This window comes from Podarcis bocagei, assembly GCF_964188305.1.
Source record: "Podarcis bocagei genome assembly, chromosome: 2".
Lineage (NCBI taxonomy): Eukaryota > Metazoa > Chordata > Lepidosauria > Squamata > Lacertidae > Podarcis > Podarcis bocagei.
The window spans coordinates 48,595,583-48,619,076 of record NC_138126.1 but is presented as its reverse complement, the minus strand read 5'-3'; the positions used below and the strand labels follow the sequence as shown (position 1 = coordinate 48,619,076).

At 45.4% G+C, this 23,494-nt stretch overlaps 2 protein-coding genes across 3 annotated transcripts in view; one reads left to right on the top strand and one right to left on the bottom strand.

The window, feature by feature from the left end:
• Positions 1 to 9,537, bottom strand: part of DNAH12 (dynein axonemal heavy chain 12) — a 104,599-nt gene extending 95,062 nt beyond the window's left edge. For both annotated transcript variants that reach the window (XM_081183904.1, XM_081183905.1), the window contains exons 1-3: positions 9,098 to 9,537; positions 6,345 to 6,520; positions 1,860 to 1,950 (exon numbers count right to left, since the gene is read on the bottom strand). In XM_081183904.1, coding sequence (XP_081040030.1) covers positions 1,860 to 1,950; positions 6,345 to 6,520; positions 9,098 to 9,514 — 684 coding nt within the window. In that variant the 5' untranslated portion in view covers positions 9,515 to 9,537. The remainder of the gene's footprint in view (positions 1 to 1,859; positions 1,951 to 6,344; positions 6,521 to 9,097) is intronic.
• Positions 9,538 to 13,150: 3,613 nt separating this feature from the next.
• Positions 13,151 to 18,581, top strand: PDE12 (phosphodiesterase 12). The gene is made up of 3 exons (XM_081184182.1): positions 13,151 to 14,570; positions 16,314 to 16,392; positions 17,418 to 18,581. Exons 1-3 carry the CDS (start codon positions 13,275 to 13,277, stop codon positions 17,858 to 17,860), a joined length of 1,818 nt encoding a protein of 605 aa, XP_081040308.1. The 5' UTR covers positions 13,151 to 13,274; the 3' UTR covers positions 17,861 to 18,581.
• Positions 18,582 to 23,494: the final 4,913 nt, after the last annotated feature.

The following is a 23,494-nucleotide window of genomic DNA, read 5'->3' as shown; positions in this document are numbered from 1 at the left end:
TGATGTCAATAGGGGCTGAGAATCATCAGCAACTGTAAGCTTCTCTGGTGCTGACTGAAACACCATTTGCCTCCAATACAACCTATTGATGGCTATGCATGAGTTTTTAAAAGCTAAATGTTATTCTTGAAACACATATGCCCGTGAACACTTTTGATAATTAAAATATTCATAATGACCAAAGTATATGCATGGGTTTTTCTAGGATTTTGCTTTATATAAACTTTTTGTACCAGTTCAAGACACAACTTCCTACTAAGACAGGAAACAATAAAGAACGCTGATCTCTCACTCAAGGCAGGAAAGTGAGCCAACTACTTTCCTATTAAACACTTCCTTGCCTCTAAGCTCCCTGTTTCACACTATCTTAAGTTTACAATAGTGTAGCTCATTCAACTAGTACAGTTCTGCAAAGAGATGGGGCAGAATTCAACATGCATGCATGAAATGAGGTCTGATCATGCAACGAGACTTCACCCCTTTTCCTCCCCATGCCTCCCTTGAAATCTGTTTGGTGGGTTGCCCAAAGCATCCAAAGCAGATTTAGGGGGTTCAGAGGGCATACAGGGAGCAGAGTGTGGGGGAGCCCTGTTGTGTGAGTGGACCTCATTCCATGAACACAACTTAATTGAATCGTACCCAGGGATCCAAATAAATTTACTAGGGTGAGAAAAATGGAAAGGGCAAGGGAAGCAGATTTGCAGAGATCTATCCTAAAAGAGGGGGCCAGTTAGGGTCCTGAAATTACTACAAATCTAACCTGTAGTAACTTTGTTACACATTATTATGAGAAAGCGAAGGGAAGCATTTAGGATCAAAACCATCTCTATCAATCAAGTGCAATTCCATAAACTGGACACTAGTCCACTTGCACAACGGACACAAACACAATACTCAGAGGCCAGGAATACCTACCAAAAAGCGCAGTACACACAGAGACAACTAGTACTGAGTACAGATGCACAATCCTTTTATCAAAACACAACATTAGCAGTGAGGGCATTAGCAAATGACACTGTTTTTGCAAGTATGAATCCATCATATTTTTGCTTGAGTCTCTAGATCCCTCTTTGGCTTAAGTAGAATCTTCTGCTTTTCTGGAGGTGACAGGAATTTTGAACTTAACCATGGACGTAGCTAGGATTTTTGTTGGGGGGGGGGCGGCAGCCAGGATTTGGGGGGGGGCAGGACACCCACCTGTCATCATCCTCTGTCTGGCTCCGTCTAGCAGATTCGGAATGAAATGTCTCAACAACAATTATTTCAAATTACTTCCTTTTGATCGCAAGTGCTCAGAAAAATCTGTCAAAATCTTTCTACATTTTCTACTTTTAGTTAAATATTTTTATTTATTTACTTGATTTAAGGGGGGCATCTGCCCCCAGCTATGCCCATGAACATAATCTAATTACTCTGAACAGTGGCTGAGGCAATGTGTGCTTTGCGTGTAACTCTGTCCTCCTCCCAAAGATGCAACATGAGCGTAGGTCTTAGATATACCAAAAATCTTTGTGGATTATGTGTTTGATGAAACTTTACTACAGAATTCCGGTTCCATGCAGGTGCATGGGAACAACCAGGTTAGCATGCTGCTAACTCACAGTAAATCATGATAAACCAGAAAATCTGGCTGGTTATTATGAGGGAAAACAGCTTTTAGAACCAACTCCTTGGCAAGGTTCTTAATGCAGGCCTGCAATGGGGATTTTCCAAGACAAAGGAAGGGGCGAGGCTGGGTTGTGTTCAAGAGGACAGTAAGTCATTAATACACTGTGCCTGCCCACCACACATATTGTGTTTCAATAATCTAACAATAACAACAGAACCCAAAGAAATTATTCAATAAATGAGAAACGTACAGTTAAAGGCAATTGTGGAATAGGAGATGGGGCTTCTCTTCTAATAAATTCATCTGTGGCGTCTTCATACTCTCTTTGGGCCTCTTTAACTCTGAAGTAAAATTTTCAGTTAAATCTGAAAACTGTAAACAATGATTCGAACAGAAATACAAGATACAGCAAAAGAAATGGTCCCTTAGTCTTTTGTCTCTCCCCTTCCACAATTATTCCATCAGCATATAGGCACTCAGCAATAATCAAACGAAATTATGTAAAGGTGGGCCAGGTTAGATAGTAATTCATTATGTTGTCCATATTTTCTCAGTGTATCTTTGTAGAACTTACTTTCGGGTAAGATCCTAATCCAATAAAGTTAATGATTCATACAACAATCAGGCAACAGAAGGCAATAGCTCAGTATTCTAAATTCCCTGGAGTACCTCTGGTGTCTGTTTACTACCCTAAATTGAAACGTTTGAAACATACATTTGACTGTAACAAAATGTATATGTATTGATGTACATCATTTTGGTACCAGTAGTAGATAGGTAGCCGTGTTGGTCTGCCATAGTCAAAATAAAAAAAATTTCTTCCAGTAGCACCTTAAAGACCAACTAAGTTAGTTCTTGGTATGAGCTCATACCAAGCTCATACCAAGAACTAACTTAGTTGGTCTTTAAGGTGCTACTGGAAGAATATTTTTTTTATTTTTATCATTTTGGTAGTTAGCCTGCTACGGAAGTATACTCACCGGACTTGTAACACACATGTATCCATCTTCCCCAGGACCAGGAAAATCTTTATTTACTGGAGTAGAATCTGAATTTACACAATGCTGATTGGCTAAATGTTGTGTCCCATAGTGTAGTAGGCCACTACTTTAAACAGCTTGATTATTATATTTTTATTAATGTTATTATAAAAAGATATAACCTATTATATCTGCAGTGAGCTGTGGCTAATTAAACAACCTATGGCCTTTTAAATTGGGAGGGGGGTATTGTTAGTATATCATGTATTTTTGAGGTTTTTATACTGTAAACTGCCCTGTGATTCTTGGATGAAGGGTGGTATGTTGCTGTTTAGTCGTTTAGTCGTGTCCGACTCTTCGTGACCCCATGAACCAGAGCACGCCAGGCACTTCTGTCTTCCACTGTCTCCCGCAGTTTGGTCAGACTCATGTTTGTAGCTTTGAGAACATTGTCCAACCATCTCGTCCTCTGTCGTCCCCTTCTCCTTGTGCCCTCAATCTTTCCCAGCATCAGGGTCTTTTCCAGTGAGTCTTCTCTTCTCATGAGGTGGCCAAAGTATTGAAGCCTCAGCTTCATGATCTGTCCTTCCAGTGAGCACTCAAGGCTAATTTCCTTAAGAATGGATGCATTTGATCTTCTTGCAGTCCATGGGACTCTCAAGAGTCTCCTCCAGCACCATAATTCAAAAGTATCAATTCTTCAGTGATCAGCCTTCTTTATGGTCCAGCTCTCACTTCCATACATCACTACTGGGAAAACCATGGCTTTAACTATACGGACCTTTGTTGGCAAGGTGGTGTCTCTGCTTTTTAAGATGCTGTCTAGGTTTGCCATCACCTTTCTCCCAAGGAGCAGGCGTCTTTTAATTTCGTGACTGCTGTCACCATCTGCAGTGATCATGGAGCCCAAGAAAGTAAAATCTCTCACTGCCTCCATTTCTTCCCCTTCTATTTGCCAGGAGGTGATGGGTCCAGTGGCCATGATCTTGGTTTTTTTTATGTTGAGCTTCAGACCATATTTTGCGCTCTCCACTTTCACCCTCATTAAAAGGTTCTTTAATTCCTCCTCAATTTCTGCCATCAAGGTTGTGTCATCTGCATATCTGAGGTTGTTGATATTTCTTCCAGCAATCTTAATTCCGTCTTGGGATTCATCCAGCCCAGCCTTTCGCATGATGAATTCTGCGTATAAGTTAAATAAGCAGGGAGACAATATACAGCCTTGCCGTACTCCTTTCCCGATTTTGAACCAATCAGTTGTTCCATATCCAGTTCTAACTGTGGCTTCTTGTACCACATAGAAATTTCTCAGGAGACAGATGAGGTGATCAGGCACTCCCATTTCCTTAAGAACTTGCCATAGTTTGCTGTGGTCAACACAGTCAAAGGCTTTTGCATAGTCAATGAAGCAGAAGTAGATGTCTTTCTGGAACTCTCTAGCTTTCTCCATAATCCAGCGCATGTTTGCAATTTGGTCTCTGGTTCCTCTGCCTCTTCTAAATCCAGCTTGCACTTCTGGGAGTTCTTGGTCCACATACTGCTTGAGCCTTCCTTGTAGAATTTTAAGCATAACCTTGCTAGCGTGTAAAATGAGTGCAATTGTGCGGTAGTTTGAGCATTCTTTGGCACTGCCCTTCTTTGGGATTGGGATGTAGACTGATCTTCTCCAATCCTCTGGCCACTGCTGAGTTTTCCAAACTTGCTGGCATATTGAGTGTAGCACCTTAACAGCATCATCTTTTAAAAATTTTAATAGTTCAGCTGGAATACCATCACTTCCACTGGCCTTGTTATTTGCAGTGCTTTCTAAGGCCCATTTGACTTCACTCTCCAGTATGTCTGGCTCAAGGTCAGCAACCACACCACCAGAATAAAAAATATCAAACTACAAAGTAGTAAAATTATACTTGTTTTCCCTGAGGTTTGGGGGAGGTGTGCATTCCTGAAGGACACTCCATAAAGCTGACACGACTACTAAAAATGCCATGCTTCTATTGTATAGCAACTGCACTTCAGTTATTGGTAGCACATGAAGAAGGCACTCAGATGTTGAACCAAATGCATGGGGAACACATGCATGGGGAAGGTGCTACAAACATGCTCAACTGGCTTGAAGGCAATACCAAGCTGTAACACTCCAGCTTACACATCTGCTATCACCTCTCAATCTACTCTGCCTCCTGAGCAAAAAACAAAACAAAACTCCAAGAGCTGCTGGTGAATTTTCAATCTTGGAAGAGACAGTTACCAAGTAACTCCCCAGTCACTGATTTCAAAATATCAGTTTAAGAAGCTTTACTGAGGTTAAGGATGGAGAAATAAGGAACAAGGGGGAAGTTAACAAAGAATAAAACTAAACAAAGAGTCTATTCTCTAAATAACCTACACTAGAAAGTTTTAAATTAGAATCTTTATATTGTAAAGAACAAAGATCACTCTTGATGTTCAACAGACAACAACTTTTCACAAGTCCTAATCTTATATGGAATCAGGGGGAGGGTTTTTTTCCAGGGCAAGATGGATCATCTAATCCATGGGTAGGCAAACTAAGGCCCAGGGGCAGGATCTGGCCCAATCGCCTTCTAAATCTGACCTGCAGATAGTCTGGGAATCAGCGTGTTTTTACATGAGTAGAATGTGTTCTTTTATTTAAAATGCATCTCTGGGTTATTTGTGGGGCATAGGTACTCATTCGTTCCCCCCCCCAAAAAAAAATATAGTCCGACCCCCAAGGTCTGAGGGACAGCGGACCGGCCCCCTGCTGAAAAAGTTTGCTGAGCCCATCAGATATGGCAATAATGGCTTCGCACAACATGCAGAGTGAATTACAGTAGTCCAATCTGAAGGTGATCTAGGCACAAATGATTTGAAGACACCATACTAGCAGTATGAAGTGTGGGTTGATAACTGTTGATAACAAGGTGAAGCTGCTCCAAGGTGAAGCTGCTCCAAGCAGCATAACTGGCTGGTTAGTAACGCTGCCAACTGATTAGGAAATAAAAATTGTCCTGGTCTGTTCTTTTGCTTTTATCATTAAATAAAGTTGTTTGCTTTATTTATATGTTATTGTGTTTGATAGTATAGTTACCACAATGTCTTTTTTAAATGCGTTTATGATTATTGTGAGCCGCTTTGAGAACAACATTTTTTGTTGGAAAAGCGGGATAGAAATATTAAATTGAATCATGATGTACAAAAATCAGCAAGTAAAGCTTTTCACAATGTGGATATACACATTTTCAACTGCCAATGTCTGCACAGCTAGCAGCAGTTAGAAGCACAGCACCAGTGGCTGGTTGAAATGTTAGCATCCTCCTGGCAGCAGAGTAATTCAAGGCATGGATGGGAGCCATCCTCATCGCATAGAACTTTCCACTTGATAAAGGATACAGTGAGTGATGTGAGAACTCTTGTCCTTTCATAATAGCTCTGTTCAGGTACCATACCCATGTGTAAAAACCAACACACAAGAGGGGAACAGGGTCACAAGCAGTAGCACCCCCTCTGCACTGAGTAACTCTTCCCCTCAATGGCCATGTATACAGCACAAACTTTTGCATGAAAGGGGCCTTCACACTTACAACTCTATGCGCTAAGGCCATCTCTCTGCAGATGCTCACGCTCTATAATCTGATGCTGGGGGAGGGACTGCTTGTCACTGGAGGTGAGTGTAGGGATACTCAGTATGGCCCTGCTTATGTCTTAGACTGACAACACCACATATAATACCTAAGAAAAAGAGACAGGAATATTACATGATCTGATTAAGCATCTTCTGCTGTTCCTTGACTCTTCGGTATCGCATTAGTTTTTTTTGTTTTTCTGTCAAACCCTGAGATGTGGAGGGCAAAGCTATAGGTGGCAGCTGAACATTCCACGCGTCGTCGTCATCATCATCAGGGGAGCGTGAAGATTTTCCTGGAGCTGACATCTAAAATAACAAGGAAATAATGTTCATATGATTAAACTGCACTTGAATTTGAGCATCCAATTATGATGATGGCTCTAAGAGCACCTACAGTTTATGTACCTGTTCCTCTGCACCTCTGGAATGCAACTGTATCCAGAACTGCCAACCTCCCCAACTCCTGGGAACTACCTACCCACAGAACCCTATCTTTTCTGGATTCCATTTTAATTTATCCAGCACCCACTCCACACCCCGCATCCAAGCACTGGTCCAACAGCTGCACAGACTTACCTGATTCAATGGGTACAGAGATACAGGGCTGAGTATCATCAACATGCTGATGACATCTCAGAGATCTCTAATGACCACTCCCAATGGCTTCATAGAAATGTTAAACAGCATTGGAGCCAAAATAGAACCCCATGGTACTCCACAGCCCAAAAGACCCTAAGGGGTCAAGCAGGTATTACCAAATGTCACTTTGTGTTAGTGACCCTGTAGTAGAGTACAGCACTCTTGTGTCACAGCTCCCTACTCACAGATACCATGGCTGATGGTATCAAAAGCAGCTGAGAGATCGAGGGGAACCAACAGGAACACTCTCTCCCTGTCTCTTTCCCAATAAAGATCATCTATCACAGCAACCAAGGCTGATTCTTCTCCCAAACCAGGCCTGAACCCAGAATGGAATTGAGTTACATAAACTGTTTCCTGGAGTACCTGGAGATAGCGGCGTAGCTAGCCGCTCAAGTGCCCAGGGTGGAGAATGTCCTGTTCCCTGGGGTGGGGCAAGCCGCCCATAGGGTGGGGCAAGCCAGGACAGGATGCACTACACGGAGCTTCCAAGGACTCTGTCTTCCCCCTCCCCCTCAGTTGTAGGGTGGCTGAGGGGGAGGCAGCAGGCAAACGTAAAGCCCCCTACTGCCATTTCGAGCAGAGCAGAGCCTACAGGCGCCCAAGCCACCACATCACTCCCAGGAGAGTTGCATGGCTCAGGTGCGCTGCAGGCCCCACAGTAAGTGCCGCCCCCCACAGTGTGGGGCCCAGTGCCCTCCACCCCCTGCCCCCCCCAGCTACACCTCTGCCTGGAGATGCACTGCCACCACCCGCTTGACCACTTTTCCTAAGAAGGGGATATTTGCAACCAGGAAGTTGTTGTTGCAAACCTCCAGGTCTAATTTGGGTTTTTTAAGCAGTGGTTGCACCACTGCCTCCTTCAGAGTGGCAGGCACCAACTTCTTCTGCAGCAATGCATTCATCACACATCAGACCTATTCAGGCAACCTCTTCTGGCTTGTTCACCCAAGTCACATAGGAAAAGGGTCCAGAGAGCACATGATACTCCATACCACTGTGTGTTTTGTCCACATGCTCAGAATCCAAAAGCTGAAACTGAGCCTATAAAACTAGACCAGCCAGCGAATTGTACACCTTCCCTGGACTTGTTATATTTACTCTAGGGTCCATCTCAGCACAGAGATAAGCAATTTTATCCTCAAAATGCCTTGCATACTTGTGTGCAAGTGATCCAGTCTGCCATTGACTGGGGCTAATGACAAGAGCCCTTCACTTTTCAGAACAGCTCTGCTAGATGGCAGTGTGATTTTCTGTTCAACAGTGCTTACTCCCAGTTAAGCATGCATAATAAGGCACTGTGCATTTAGGACTGAAATCTTGTGCCAACTAATGTAATATGAGGGAGCTGAGCTTGATGTGGATAGAACTGTCCTTTCCCAAAGGCTTGTTTACAAGCCCAATTTTATATGTATTTATTTGCAAGTAAATTCATCTGTATTCAATGTGGCTTACTCTGAAGTAAGCATGCACAGGATTGCAGGTTTAGTGGAACTTACTTCCAAGCAGAAACCATGCATAGGATTGGGTAGTATCTTGTAGCTCACTGAAGGCCACAGGGTCAACCCCTGGTATATTTATGTAGGGTTTGGAAAGGCTCTCATCTGCAGTCCTGGAGAACAAATCACTTTAAGCAGCACTAAGCTTGCCAGATAGACCAATGTAAGTCCAGTCACTTTTCAAGTCCTCTGCAGAGGCTGTGAAGACAAAAGAGCAGCTGCTATGGTGGGTGGGGTGGAGAAAGCAAAAGTGCCTCTGTCTAGCCCTGTCCGTGTAAAATCTGCACTGGGATTTTGTTCCAGAACCTCTTCTCAGTCAGTGCCATGGCACGTCTTGAATAGTTAGCACCAGCATCACCTTGTGAGCAGTGTTTTTCTCTTCCGCAGCATGTGTGGGGTTGCTGGAGGTAAAGGAATGCTGCTTTTGAGCAGCTCATCTCGTTTTATGAAACCCAGGAGGGTTTCATAAACAAGAAGGTTCTTGTTTCGTTCTGTTCTAGTTTTTATTATGTATTTTGAATTTTTATCTTGTCTTTTTATGCTTTGTATGTGAATTGCCCTGAGATGGACAGATGAAGGGCAGCATGCATATGTAAAACAAAACAAAACAAAACAAAACAAAACAAAACAAAACAAAACAAAACAAAACAACACAACTTGCTGGTGGTGCCAAGGCTCCCCGCCCCCTGGCCGATAAAGAACTGCCGGTCTGACTTCCGGCCTTGCTCGCCTCCCGGCTGCTTACCTTTCTCAGCGCGGGAGCCCCGCAAGAAGGGCGAAAGTGTGGCGGGCGGCGGAGGGTCTGCTGCCCTTTTTGGGGGAGACAGGAACGGGCTTGAGCTGCGGCGGCGACGACGAGCTCCACACACGCTTCGCGGTTCGTCGCCGGCGGCAGCAGCAGTGCGTTGTCAACAACGCCTAGGTTGCTATGGCGACAGGAGGCCGGCCATTTCCCCCAGGCTCCTTCGCGAGCGGGCGCTGGAATCCGGCTCTGAATAATGGAGCCCGCAGGGCGCAGCAAGGGAAGGCTCCCGACAGGGGGAGCCGGAGGCTGAGCGGAGCTGCCGGAGAAAGGGGCGCTGGAAGACGACGTGGTTTGATGAAGCGAACTGTTGACGCTCCCTTTATAATCACAATCGCAATTATGATTAAAGCCAGGCATAGGCAAACTCGGCCCTTTAGATGTTTTGGGACTACAACTCCCACCATCCCTTGCTAACAGGACCAGTGGTCAGGGATGATGGGAATTGTAGTCTCAAAACATCTGGAGGGCCAAGTTTGCCTATGCCTGATAAAAGGGGTGGCTGGGTTCAGCCATGCTGCTTTGGCCCCAAAACCAATCCTTCAACCACCCGAGTGCCTGCATTTACTTCATAGTGTATAGGAAATGCACCCTACACCTGCTCAGAGGTAGACTTGGTATAGCTTCACCTGCTATCAGAGATGCTGGTTCAAATCAGAGGGAAGCCAAGTCTTCATAGGAACATAGCAAGGTCCCTTATACTGTGGGCAGTGGCCACGCAGAGTTTCAGCCTTTCCCAAACCCTACTGGCAGATACCACGGTTTGAACCCAGGACTTTATGTGTGCAAGGTGTGTGCTTTGCCGCTGAACTACAGTTCCTTTCACGATCACCTTGGATGGCACACAAACAAGGTTTTCTGCCCTGGATCATGCTTTTTCATATTTTGTACAAGTACTTTATATACAGGTTACAGAATGCTGTTTGTCATAGGATTTAATAAAAAAACACTGCTTCTATCATATGGCCCAATGCCACATAACATTTCTGACATGCAGAACTGTGGAGGTTTGCTGCAAACTGTTCGAATGAACTGATAGGCCTGCATCCAGACTTTACAGTAGAATCATACACGTGTCTCCTCAAATGTAGGAGGTAGGTGTGTAAACAGGATTGCAACCTCAATCGCTTCCAAGCTGGATGCACTTTAGATTGTGCTGTCCTTGAAGACAGTCCATAGCTTTAACCACTTCAGAATGGTGTGGCTGGAGGTTTTTTTCTGGGCTTAGCAGGAAATACCATATTGTGCTGTTTGTGAATCAGTTTAATTCATTTCCAGTTTGTTTTCAAGCTAAACCCAAGGCACTGTCTCAACCTGGTGTTGAATCAGTGCATATCAAGAACTACCTCCCCCAATCTCACATGAAACTGCTCATGACCTTTGCTCAGTTTCAGATACCCTTCTTGTTCCCCTGTCAACAGAGATGTAGTGGGTGGGAATGAAAGAGAAGGCCTTTTCAACAGCATTCTAAAACAGATTAGTGGGGCCCCTTCTGCTTTTGTCTATTATTTTATTTCAGTGCTTGTTGGCTTCCAATAGGGATCTGGGGGGAGACTGTGGTACCTTAAGGCTGAGCTATATAGGCCTTTGGTCCAATCCAACAGAGAAGGCCAGAATGGTAGTCATGTTAACCTGAAGCACCGTAAAGACAAACACACTGGTGAGGGCATAATCTTTCATGGACTAGTCTACTTCTAGCCGTATGAATTGCTATCTTGAGTCATGAATGGTTGTGGGGAGGAAAATCATACACCGATTCATACTACGGGGGCCACTTCATTCTATTGTTGTTCATATCTGCTAAAATTACATTTGTTTAGGTAAGTCTACCAAGAAAATGGTTGATTTTATCTATATTTTGATAATTTTATTATATCTGCTTGTTCTTAATTATATCTGCTTGTTCTCAATCAAGTCCATTGATTTTATCAGTATTTTTAAATTAACATTTTATATAAAACTTTTGGGTTTTTTGATTGAGCAATGTATTTTATCTGGTTAAATAAATCAAAATAAATAAACAGTGGGGTGAACAGTTAAGGGTGGTCCGCACTGGGCAGCAGCTTCCAGAGGGTGGCCCAACTGTGGGCCTGCAGGCGCCTCAGCTGTCGCCTCCCGCTCAGCCATGGCCACCCTCCAGCGGACCAAGCACTGCTGGAAAAAGCAGCGCAGGGCACAGTGCCAGAAAAACACCCAGGAAGGGCGCCCCACGCCTGTGGGTGGTGCAGACACTCAAGGGTCACACGCAAGCCCTGGGTGCCTTGCTATACTGCTGGGGGTGAGAAGAAATAAAGTGCAGAAAAGTACAGACAGTGTTAATTACATAATTAAGACTTGGTAGAGCATGGGACTCTTAGGGTTGTGGTTCGAGCCCCACATTGGGCAAGAGATTCCTGCATTGCAAGGGTTGGACTGGATGACCCTGGTGGTCCCTTCCAAATCTACAATTCTATTGTTGTTGTTTAGTTGTTTAGTCATGTCCGACTCTTCATGACCCCATGGACCAGAACCAATTCTATTACTGTACAGTGGTGCCCCGCAAGACGAATGCCTCGCAAGACGGAAAACCCGCTAGACGAAAGGGTTTTCCGTTTTTGAGCTGCTTCGCAAGACGATTTTCCCTATCGCAAGACGAAAACGTCTTGCAAGTGTTCCGATTTTTTTTCGCTTTCCCCCCCTTATCTAAACCGCTAAGCCGCTAATAGCCTTTTAGCCGCTAATCCGCTAAGCCTTTAATAGCCGCTAATAGCCTTTTAGCCGCTAATCCGCTAAGCCTTTAATAGCCGCTAAGCCTTTAATAGCCGCTAAGCCTTTAATAGCCGCTAAGCCTTTAATAGCCGCTAAACCGCTAATCCGCTAATAGGGTTGCTTCGCAAGACGAAAAAACCACTAGACGAAGAGGCTCGCAGAACGGATTAATTTCGTCTTGTGAGGCACCACTGTATTCTAATTCACGAAACAGTTGTTGATAACATCCAGGCATTTCTAAGTCACGCAAGAACTATTTCTCAATTTAACCCACTGAAACTCTTTATGTATTGCAATGTAAAGCTGTACAGTAATGCAATGAAAAATTCTCTCTCCCCCCCCCCCCCCAGGATAACCATTTTAAGGCCCCTTAACAGTGTTCAGGGAAGTTGAAATGTTCCCCCATTCACTCTGGTTCAGATGTTTAGGTTGTGTCATTCCTTAGGTAGCCAAAATGACATTACCCATGCACAAAAGGGGAGTATCAGCAGGCTTGAGAGAAGCCTGAACGCTGCACACGGCTACATTTGACTGTACAGTACATCCGACCTGCATATACTAATAGAGAACTACCACCACACAGAAAGTGGTAAGTCTTAGCAGGACTGGAGGCGGGACCCCCAAGAATTGTAACAGAACAAAAAAAGAGACAAAAATCCCTTAAATGGGAGGACATCCCCCCCCCCCGCAGAAAAGGGCATGCTCAGCTAGCATGGAGCGTCGGCTGATAAAAAACGGCTGCAGCGTTCTGTGGCAAGTCCAACCTTAGTCAATATACAGTGGTACCTCGGGTTAAGTACTTAATTCGTTCCGGAGGTCTGTTCTTAACCTGAAACTGTTCTTAACCTGAAGCACCACTTTAGCTAATGGGGCCTCCCGCTGCCGCCGCGCCGCTGGAGCACGATTTCTGTTCTCATCCTGAAGCAAAGTTCTTAACCTGAAGCACTATTTCTGGGTTAGCAGAGTCTGTAACCTGAAGCGTATGTACCCCGAGGTACCACTGTAATTGCGAAATACGTAAGATGAGATCTGGGAAATAACGATCAGGCACTTCCAGCTTGTTCTACTCCAACCCCCCGCATAAGATTTATTGATAGATTCACAGGTTACCAACTTCCGGGTTCCTCTCCCTCCACGCTCCCGGTCCCCCCCACCGTTTTAAAAGGAGGCGTGGACACAATTTCCCAGCAGGCCTCGCGTTTCCTGCTCCGGCCCTCCTCGCCTCTCGCCCCGGCTTTTCCCATCATCCCTTGCGGGGCGGGGCAGCCAAAGTGGCTGAGTCCTGCCTGGCAACGGAGGAGAGCCGGAGAGCGAGACCGGGAGGCGCAGGGCAGAGCGGCGCGAATGGTGCTCGCGTGGCGGCTGCGAGTTCATGTGGCGCCTGCTCCGCGGCACGCTGAGAGCCCTTCCCGGCCTGAGGAGGCGGCGGCCGCCGCAGCCGCGGCCGAGCGGTTCGGGCCCCGCCAGCGGCGCGCTGCCCGCCATGGAGCGGGCCGTGGTGCGCTGCGTGCCGGCCGAGCCTAAGCTGAGCGTGTCCTTCGTGCTGGGCGACGGCAGCGCCCGGCACATGCAGCGCGACCAGGCGGAGCCGCTGGGCCGGGCGCTGGCGCGCATCGCCAACAACGCCGGCAAAGGCCACGCCAAGGCGGCCAAGAAGAGCAAGAAGGCGCGGGCCGAGGCCGAGGCTGCCGTGCCGCCGCCGCCGCCGCCCGCCGTCTGCCTCTTCTCCCAGGACGGCGAGGCCGTGGCCGAGGACGTGCCCAACGCCGAGGCCTGGCAGGACGGCGCCGTGCTGCAGATCGGGGAGGCCCGCTACCGCGTGGAGCGCAACCCGCCGGCGCTGACTGAGCTGCAGCTGCCGCGCTCGCTGCTGGCCGGCTTCCCCGTCTGCCCCAAGCTGCGCGCCGAGTTCGGCTCGCCCCGCGACTGCCTCTTCCGCTGGTACCAGGAGCAGAAGGCCGAGCCGGCCGTGGGGACGGCGGCTGCCGCTGCTGCCGCCGGGGGAGAAGCTCCGGGCGGCTGGGTGGAGGCTCCGGGCGGCGCCGAGCGGGTCTTCACGCCCAGCAACGCGCACATCGGGCTGCGCCTCAAGCTGGTCTGCACGCCGGGCAACGGGCAGCGGCGCTACGGGCTGCCCCGCGAGGTGGAGAGCAGCGGCCCCGTGGAGGCCGGGCCGGGCGCCTGCACTTTCGACGCGCGCCACCTGTACACCAAGAAAGTGACCGGGCCGGGCCTCATCCGCACCGTCACCTACAACGTCCTGGCCGACGTCTACGCGCAGACGGAGCTCTCGCGGACCGTGCTGTACCCGTACTGCGCGCCCTACTCGCTGGAGCTCGACTACCGGCAGAACCTGCTGAAGAAGGAGCTGGCCGGCTACAGCGCCGACATCATCTGCCTGCAGGAGGTGGACAAGTCCGTCTTCGCCGACAGCCTGGGCCCCGCGCTGGACGCCTTCGGCCTGGAGGGCCTCTTCAAGATCAAGGAGAAGCAGCACGAGGGCCTGGCCACTTTCTACCGAAGGGACAAGTTCAGCCTCCTCAGCCAGCACGACATCGCCTTGAACCAGGCGCTCCTCGAGGATCCCCTGCACAAAGAACTGCGAGAGAAGCTGGCCCCCTATCCGGAGGTGCAGGAAAAAGTGCACCAGCGGTCCTCTGTGTTGCAGGTAGAAGTTAAAGGGAGAGGGGGTTAGGGGGATAGGGAATGGTGGAAGTTGGCTCTAAGCTAAGTAAGGGGACCAGATCGAGAGAAAGGCAGGCTTCCTGTGCTTTTCATGCAAAAATTGAATAGGTACACCTTTTTCAAAGCTGTCTCTCTCTTAAAGGTGCACCAGGCTGCTTCCCTTTACATCCCATTGCTTTGGGGCCAACTGCTCTCCCCTCAGTACTCTTCCCAGGCCACACACTTCAGTGGTCCTGTTCCAGGCCCCCTTCAGGTCCTTTTGTCTTGCTGGAATGTTGTCTGAATTGTAGCAATGCCTCTTGCATCCCTTGAGTGGAGATTTCTATGTTGGGGGAGGGGATATGGAAACCTTTGATTCTTGTGTGTGTCAAAAATGTACCCTCTGCATAATAGTAAGAGTCACATCCATTGCTCTGGCCGCTTTCTTTTACTTCTTGCCCAGCCCATCTCAGGCATTCAGCCTCCAGATGGTTGCCCATAAGGGAATAGAAAGTTCCCCACCCCTGGTCCATGGCTAGGTATGAGCAGAACTTTGTTTGTTTTTTAAAAAACCATCAGAAATAGACCATCAGTCATGTATCTTAAATCCCCAAGCAGACATTGCATTGTTGTCTTAGTGCCTCTTTTCCTCTAGAGCAGAAGTAGGGAACCTATAGCCCTCCACATGCTGTTTGACTCCAATTCCATCCACTCAGCCAGCAGAGCCAAATGGTCAGGAATGTTGGGAGTTGTAGTTCAGCAACCTCTGGGGGTCAAGGGCCAGAGGGTTCCCTATTCCTGCTCTACACCTTTGATGTCAAATGAAGGATTGCTAGGCTGGAGTTACAGCTAGCAATTCCAAATGGAGTTCCACTTAATACTTGTAAGCAGTGTTAGAAACTGAGATATGAAAACTAGGAACTAAACGGTACCTTAAACCTAGGTTATGGGTGCAACAACAAAATGTCTGGGTGCGCTTTTTTATAACAAGAATACAGTGCTGAAAATGAATGAACTGCGGCTAAAATATTACGTTGATTTTTCACATGGTCTAGGCCTTCCTCTGCCCATTCCCCTAATATTCTTAAGAGGGTCTCTTCTCCACTCTTCAAAGAGTAGCCAGAAGTGGGGAGGCAGAAAAGGGTCCTCCTTTCCTTCCACTCTGCCGTTTTAAACTGAAATCTTAGTTGTGGTACTGCACCCAGAGCTTGGAAACTGCTCGTACTAATGAAATTCCCAGTCGCAAAATGCTCCGAGAACAATGGGAGTTTCAAACATTACTTGTAAACAGAACATGGCTTGGAAATGGATGCCAGGATATAAAGAAAGGGGAGTAGAGTAAGCTTAGTTCGGTCCAGCTGGTTGACAGTGGGGGTGGGGTGAATGAGAGACCCACACATCACATCTATAATTTTAGGCCAGTAGTTTTATTAGCACAGAATTGTTATAAGAAGTCAGTTTTAAAATACAGTAAGCCTGCAACTTATGCAGGAGTTATGTGCCAGGGTTCACACCTAAAGCGAAAATCATGTATACTGTAGTAAAAATCCATTGGGTTCAATGGTGGATGAGGTTGCCCAAGTCATTTTTCCTGGAACCCTGCCCCCTTTCCATCTGCTATCTATCTATCCATCCATCCATCCATCCATCTATCACCACATGTGTAAAGCTGAATGCCCACAAGATAGAGGCACGTTGCCAGCTTACAGTACTTTCTGGCTTACCGTAATTTCCATGTTACTTGTAGGTTTCTGTTCTTCAGTCTACAAACGATTCTTCAAGAAAGATTTGTGTTGCCAACACCCACCTATACTGGCACCCAAAAGGTAATTCTGTTAACAATACTATGAACCATTCTATGGTATATTTTGGGCCCTGGGGTGGGTTATAAATTCAGTATATTTATGTATTTCAGTATTTCTAGGCCACATTTTCATAAAAAATACAGCATGTGTTAAACAACAAACAAAATTACAACGCCATCAGTAAAAGCTGGGGGGTGGGGTAGAATCCATGTTTCAAAGACCTGTCTGAATAACATATTTTTCTGGAGACGTATAAAAGTAGGCAGGAATGATTCCTGATGTGGGGAACCGCCAGAAGTGTCCAATCAGAGGATCTCAGTGGTCACAGTACTAAGAGCCCAAGTTGTTTAGGGCTTTGTGAACTAGCACAAGAACCTTGACTGTGGCCCAGTAGCAATCTGGCAACCAGTGCAACACTCTCCTGTGAACAGCTGCTGCATTAGTTGCAGTTTCCAGCTCAGATGCACGGGCAGCTCCACATAGTGGGTCTTGGGGTTATCAAGCAGTAATACATATGCAATGTGTGAATCCTTCCAGGAGAGCTGTTGACTGAACTGACATCCTGAGTAGTCTCAATAAGGAAAATGCTTCCTAGCCTAATAGCTGGACAAATGTGTGTAATTCCAAAGGAAAAGAAATACAGTGGTACCTTGGTTCCCGAATGGCTTAGTTGTCAAACAAATCTGCTCCCGAACGCCACAAACCCGGAAGTAAGTGTTCCGGTTTGCAAACGTTTTTTGGAAGCCGATGCAGCTTCTGACTGAGTACAGGAAGCTCCTGCAGCCAAATGGAAGCTGCGCCTTGGTTTTTGAACGGTTTCAGGAGTCGAACAGACTCCCAGCACAGATTAAGTTCGAGAACCAAGGTACTCCTGACACACCCTTGGCTTTTTTGAAATGGCTTGCATTTGTAAGTGGTGATAAAAATTCCTCAAGACGGTTTGGGGTGGATGTTGAATGACTTAAGCTGAATTTTAAGTGTTATTGATTGAAATGACTTTAAACCTGAAGGTTAAAAATAGGTCCTTGTTTTTATTTTGTCCTTAGGTGGGAACATCCGTCTAATCCAAGCTGCAATAGCATTGTCTCATATTAGGCATGTAACACATGACATATATCCTTCTACTCCTGTCATATTCTGTGGGGATTTTAATAGCACACCATCAAGTGGAGCATATAGTTTCATCAGTTGTGGCAGCATTGCTGAAGAGCATGAGGATTGGGGCTCAAATGGAGAAGAGCAGCGGTGCACAATGTCTTTAGCCCATCCATTCAGACTGAAAAGTGCTTGTGGAGAACCAGCTTATACTAATTACGTTGGAGGCTTTCATGGATGTTTGGACTACATTTTCATTGATGCAAATGCTTTAGAGGTTGAACAAGTAATTCCACTGCCAAGTCATGAAGAAGTAACCACACATCAGGCCTTACCAAGCGTTTCACACCCTTCAGATCATATAGCACTAATATGTGACTTAAAGTGGAAGTAGACTAACAAAAAGTTGGTATCTGTTCCTTTCTCTTAAGCAAGAAATTTGGGGTACTTAGGAGAATTCAACTTGAATCCTGGCTTGGCTACCAACTTTTACAAAAGATAATTGCATAAAATGTGTTTATATCCCTATTAGGAATGTTAAACCAGATTTTCATCTATCTTTAACTTGTCATAACCAGAATGTTCTTATGGCAAATACTCCCCCTTTTTTACACTAATAAGGAAAGCAATCCATGTTTAATGCTTCTTTTAAAGTTAAATTATCTTGTTTCCTTTTCATATGGTTTTTGATTAAGGATATTTTGTTTAAACTGAATTTATATAAGAATTGGAAGAACTAGAAGGGCTTTGGTATTCTCAGCAAGTAGTATGCCCTGTCATATATTGCTGTTGCCTTTTGAAAAGATAGTCCTTGACAAGCTGCCAAAATTTAATACACTTATGTTGACCCTACGCAAATGTCCATGTCAAAAGTTAGCATTCCAAAATGATTTGACACAATTACCTGCTCTCAGGCATTGTTGGGGGAGGGGCTGTCCATGTAAACCAAAATAATTGTGCATAAATAAATAAAAATCATGACTATATGTGAAAGTGTTGATTCCCCCCCCCCCCGAGTATGTAAAAGGTAATCTACAGTGATTCTGAAGTCTTTTCATAATGTACTGAAGTGTAAACAGAACTTGAAAAATACAGTTTGTCTCATTTGCTCTTAATACTGCAATTGATTTATTTTTCTAGTTGGCTGTGTCTCTGTGCAATGAAGTTCTGAATTTCCAGTTATGCATGCTTCACAGCATAGAAACGATTCACTTCAAAATGTCATGTTATGTATGATACAGGGCCGCATTAGGGTGAGAGGATAAATCTGTGTACGTGTTATATATTTAGATATATATTTGGGGAAATGACATGGGAGGAAAAGTCTACAAGAGAAAGTTGCAGTAGTGTAGTCACAAGTTGACTAGAGCACAAGTTTAAGCAACAGGTAAATGAGTATGGGAACACAAATGCCCTCAAAAGAGGGAGTGGACTGTATAAACCTTCATATATATACTGTAGGTTCTGATATGTTTGTACCTTGTTAAATGAGTCTATTGCTTTGCTCAGCTGTATGAGCATAGTGGCCCCTCCAAGAACTGTTGAAGACAAAATGTGGGCAGCCCCAATGTGTACAATCTTGCATGAACACGTGAAAAAATAACAGATTTATCTGCTAATAACAGTGATTAAGAGAGAGAACACTACTGATTTGATCTTCCGCCAGTTCTGCTATCATACTACTTGGAGCTAAACCATGGTCTGTCTGAACCTGGGCTTTAATGCCAGACCAAAGCTGTAACCAAGGTTTGTTCTTGGATTACCTAGGCTTGCACTAAGCCAAACCAGGGCTCAGCTGTTGGTAACGTGCAGTAGGAGGACCATGGGAAAGGTGAAGCAAGCCCTGGTTTAGCCTGCTGATAGCTGCACACATGCTTTGGCATGGTTTGCCTTAGTGCTGCATGCAGACTGGGCCATTGTATGCATACAGATGCTTAGAAGCCCTCCTTTGTGCTGTATCTGTGATGGTTTAAAGAGCTCGGTGATATTGGAGAGACGGCTTGTGTGTGGCCCTTAAACCATCTGTCTTGGACCTTGCATGTTCAGGAAAATGCCTGAATGGATTTCCCCACCTTAATTATCCATATTCAAAGTCTTTCCCTAACCTCTGCCTGTTGTTAATCTGGTGTAGGTCACCCACTCTCTTCCCTCTTTAAATCCCCCTTTAACTGTGCCTTATTATTTTTTAACAATCCATGTCTTTGCTCCTTGACCTTGCTCGTTATTGCCAATCAATCCCCAAAGCACTTTTACGCTTGTTGCAGGTTGATTTTAAGTGTCTGCAGTTAAACGTCTGTGGTTTCAGCATACTATTGGTAGGAGTGTTAAATAAGTGCCAGAAATACCACTCTAAATGTTTTTGTCCAAGGAGGGGAGCTAACCTGTGGCCATCCAGATATTGCATCTAATCAGCCCCAGCAAGCATGGTCAATAAGAGTTAGTTTGCCAACATCTGGAGGGACAAAGATTAGCTGCTCCTGGATTAAGATTTGCTAGATCAACCAGAAGAAGTCTGGAAGGATACTTGGTCATACTTCTTGCAAATAGAAGCAAACAGCTGCTTACCTATTTCTACCTTTACTTTGAAATTTCTGTTATATGAAAATGGAAAATACAGTCTGACAAACTGTCGGCTATACTATATACCATGAAAGGTGATATAAATATAAAAACATAAGAGGTGGAACAGAGAGGGTCTGCCATCTTAGAGTCAAAATATATGCCCATTCCTTGGGTGCAGCATTATATTCCAGAACATTCTTTAAGAATGAGAATCCTGGATAGTTTTCAAGCTTTGAACAAGGTAATCCATATTTGATGCGTTTTATGTTACCCCTCATATGTAAAAAATAAACTGGCAATACTTAAGATCTATCAAATCTATGCTATGATTATAAGTATAACCTAAATTATAGGCATGTTGTTGTTTAGTTGTTTAGTCATGTCCGACTCTTCGTGACCCCATGGACCAGAGCACGCGCCAGGCACTTCTGTCCTCCACGGCCTCCCGCAGTTTGATCAAACTCATGCTGGTAGCTTCAAGAACACCATCCAACCATCTCATCCTCTGTCGTCCCCTTCTCCTTGTGCCCTCCATCTTTCACAACATCAGGGTCTTTTCCAGGGAGTTTTCTCTTCTCATGAGGTGGCCAAAGTATTGGAGCCTCAGCTTCACGATCTGCCCTTCCAGTGAGCACTCAGGGCTGATTTCCTTAAGAATGGATACGTTTGATCTTCTGGCAGTCCATGGGACTCTCAAGAGTCTCCTCCAGCACCATAATTCAAAAGCATCAATTCTTCAGCGATCAGCCTTCTTTATGGTCCAGCTCTCACTTCCATACATCACTACTGGGAAAACCATAGCTTTTACTATACGGACCTTTGTTGGCAAAGTGATGTCTCTACTTTTTAAGATGCTGTCTAGGTTTGTCATTGCTTTTCTCCCAAGAAGCAGGCATCTTTTAATTTCGTGACTGCTGTCACCATCTGCCATGATCATGGAGCCCAAGAAAGTAAAATCTCTCACTGCCTCCATTTCTTCCCCTTCTATTTGCCAGGAGGTGATGGGACCAGTGGCCATGATCTTCGTTTTTTTGATGTTGAGCTTCAGGCCATATTTTGCGCTCTCCTCTTTCACCCTCAATAAAAGGTTCTTTAATTCCTCCTCACTTTCTGCCATCAAGGTTGTGTCATCTGCATATCTGAGGTTGTTGATATTTCTTCCGGCGATCTTAATTCCGGCTTGGGATTCATCCAGCCCAGCCTTTCGCATGATGAATTCTGCATATAAGTTAAATAAGCAGGGAGACAATATACAGCCTTGTCGTACTCCTTTCCCAATTTTGAACCAATCAGTTGTTCCATATCCAGTTCTAACTGTAGCTTCTTGTCCCACATAGAGATTTCTCAGGAGACAGATGAGGTGATCAGGCACTCCCATTTCTTTAAGAACTTGACATAGCTTGCTGTGGTCGACACAGTCAAAGGCTTTTGCATAGTCAATGAAGCAGAAGTAGATGTCTTTCTGGAACTCAATTATAGGCATACTCTTGTAATATTAATCCAGCCACTGAGTCTAGTGAATTTCATCATGAAATATTCACCCCCCAGTTGGTGTTACTTCTGCCACATTCAACAAGCTTCAAAACCTTATTTTGCCATTGACCTTTCAGCTGTATTCTTTCCTACACTACATTTCCTACGTACTTTCCTACACTACCACGTTCTTCAGTAGATCAGTTTTATTTATGCTTCTCCTCTAGCACGGCTGTAGTAAATCAACTTGTTTCAGGCTGCTCTTCAGAACATGAATGTCCCAAACACTGCAAACCTCCAACATAGGATGGAAGAATTACTAAACCCAGCAGCATATAACCTTTAACCTTTACTGTCAATCTTCTCCAACTCTTGTGCATTCCTGATTTGGCCTATTACTGACCCGAGTGTTGCGTAACAATGCCACATTTTATATTCTTTTATAAAGAATGTGGTGGTGGCGGTGGGAGAAAAGAGTGGGGGATTCTGGTATGTCTGGTGATGTGATGGTGGATCTCACCCATGGTATACCATATAGGCACTATATTGAACAGGTATGGGGAGAACTCAAGCTTTTAGCCTCCAACTCCTGTCAAGGATGGTCAAACCCTACGCCAAAGGATAAATGGACATAAATCTGGTATCAGGAATCACAAGACAGAAAAACCAGTAGGAGAACACTTCAATCTCCCAGGAGATCTCAAAAGTAGCTGTCTTATTACAAAAGAATTTCAGAAACAGACTGGAAAGAGAGAGACCTGGTCTGAATAGAGACATTGGATTCTTATCTCATTATACATGATAAAGCTATTTTTAGCCACCTCACCCTTTGCTTTTTCCTCTAAGACCAATTGCAGTCGTTAACAGTCGTCAACAGGTTTACCACACCTATCAGCCAGTCACCCATTCCCACCACCCTTCTGAGTAATACCCCTCCCCACCCTCTCACTATATATAAGGGTCTGGTGACTTCTGTTTCAGTGTATCTGAAGAAGTGTGCATGCACACGAAAGCTCATACCAACAACAAACTTAGTTGGTCTCTAAGGTGCTACTAGAAGGATTTTTTTTTTTTTTTGTTTCGACTATGGCAGACGAACATGGCTACCTACTTGTAACTAGAAGGATGGCAACTGTAATCCAACATCCAGAGAGCAACAAGTTCCCTGCACCTGACACAAAGTAAATATTAATTGGCCCTATGACAGAAGCAACAGGGCAGGTTGTAATTATCAGAGATACAAAAAGAACAGAGCTGTCAAGATTCCAGACACAACTGCAGAAGCTGTGTATTTCACAAAATGTCAGGTTCAGATTTCTGTTCACGCATGTGCTACCTCACAGGGTTTCTGCAAGGTGGCAATTCAACACATGATTCAATTAATTGTCTGGAGAAAGTGCATGATTCAGATGTGTTAAAAATAAATGGTTCCCTTCACACTTACTGCTGCTTTAGACTTCTGTCCTACGTGTAGAGCAGTCGATGTTGCACACCTTAAGACTGTAGAAGCATGAAGTTGCTGTGAGAGTTTCTCTTGCAAAGCACACTAATTTTCACTTTATAAAGGTAGAGAGACCCCTGACAGTTAGGACCAGTCATGGACTGGGGTTGCGGCGCTCATCTCGCTTTATTGGCCGAGGGAACCAGCATACAGCTTCCGGGTCATGTGGCCAGCATGACTAAGCCGCTTCTGGCAAACCAGAGCAGTGCACGGAAACAGCGTTTACCTTCCCGCCAGAGTGGTACCTATTTATCTACTTGCACTTTGATGTGCTTTCGAACTGCTAAGTTGGCAGGAGCAGGGACCAAGCAACGGGAGCTCACCCTGTCGCAGGGATTCGAACCGCCGACCTTCTGATCAGCAAGTCCTAGGCTCTGTGGTTTAACCCACAGCGCCACCTGCGTCCCTAATGGCACATTTAGGGACCTATTGGTCCCTAATGGCGCGGGGATTCGAACCGCCGACCTTCCAATCAGCAAGCCCTAGGCTCAG

What these genes read in the sequence shown, in the direction of transcription:
- PDE12 (XM_081184182.1), top strand. Translation starts at nt 13,275, where the DNA reads ATGTGGCGCCTGCTCCGCGGCACGCTGAGAGCCCTTCCCGGCCTGAGG. An exon ending in AGCGGTCCTCTGTGTTGCAG is followed by an intron (nt 14,571 to 16,313) that starts GTAGAAGTTAAA and finishes TGTTACTTGTAG; the next exon opens with GTTTCTGTTCTTCAGTCTAC. An exon ending in CCTATACTGGCACCCAAAAG is followed by an intron (nt 16,393 to 17,417) that starts GTAATTCTGTTA and finishes TTTTGTCCTTAG; the next exon opens with GTGGGAACATCCGTCTAATC.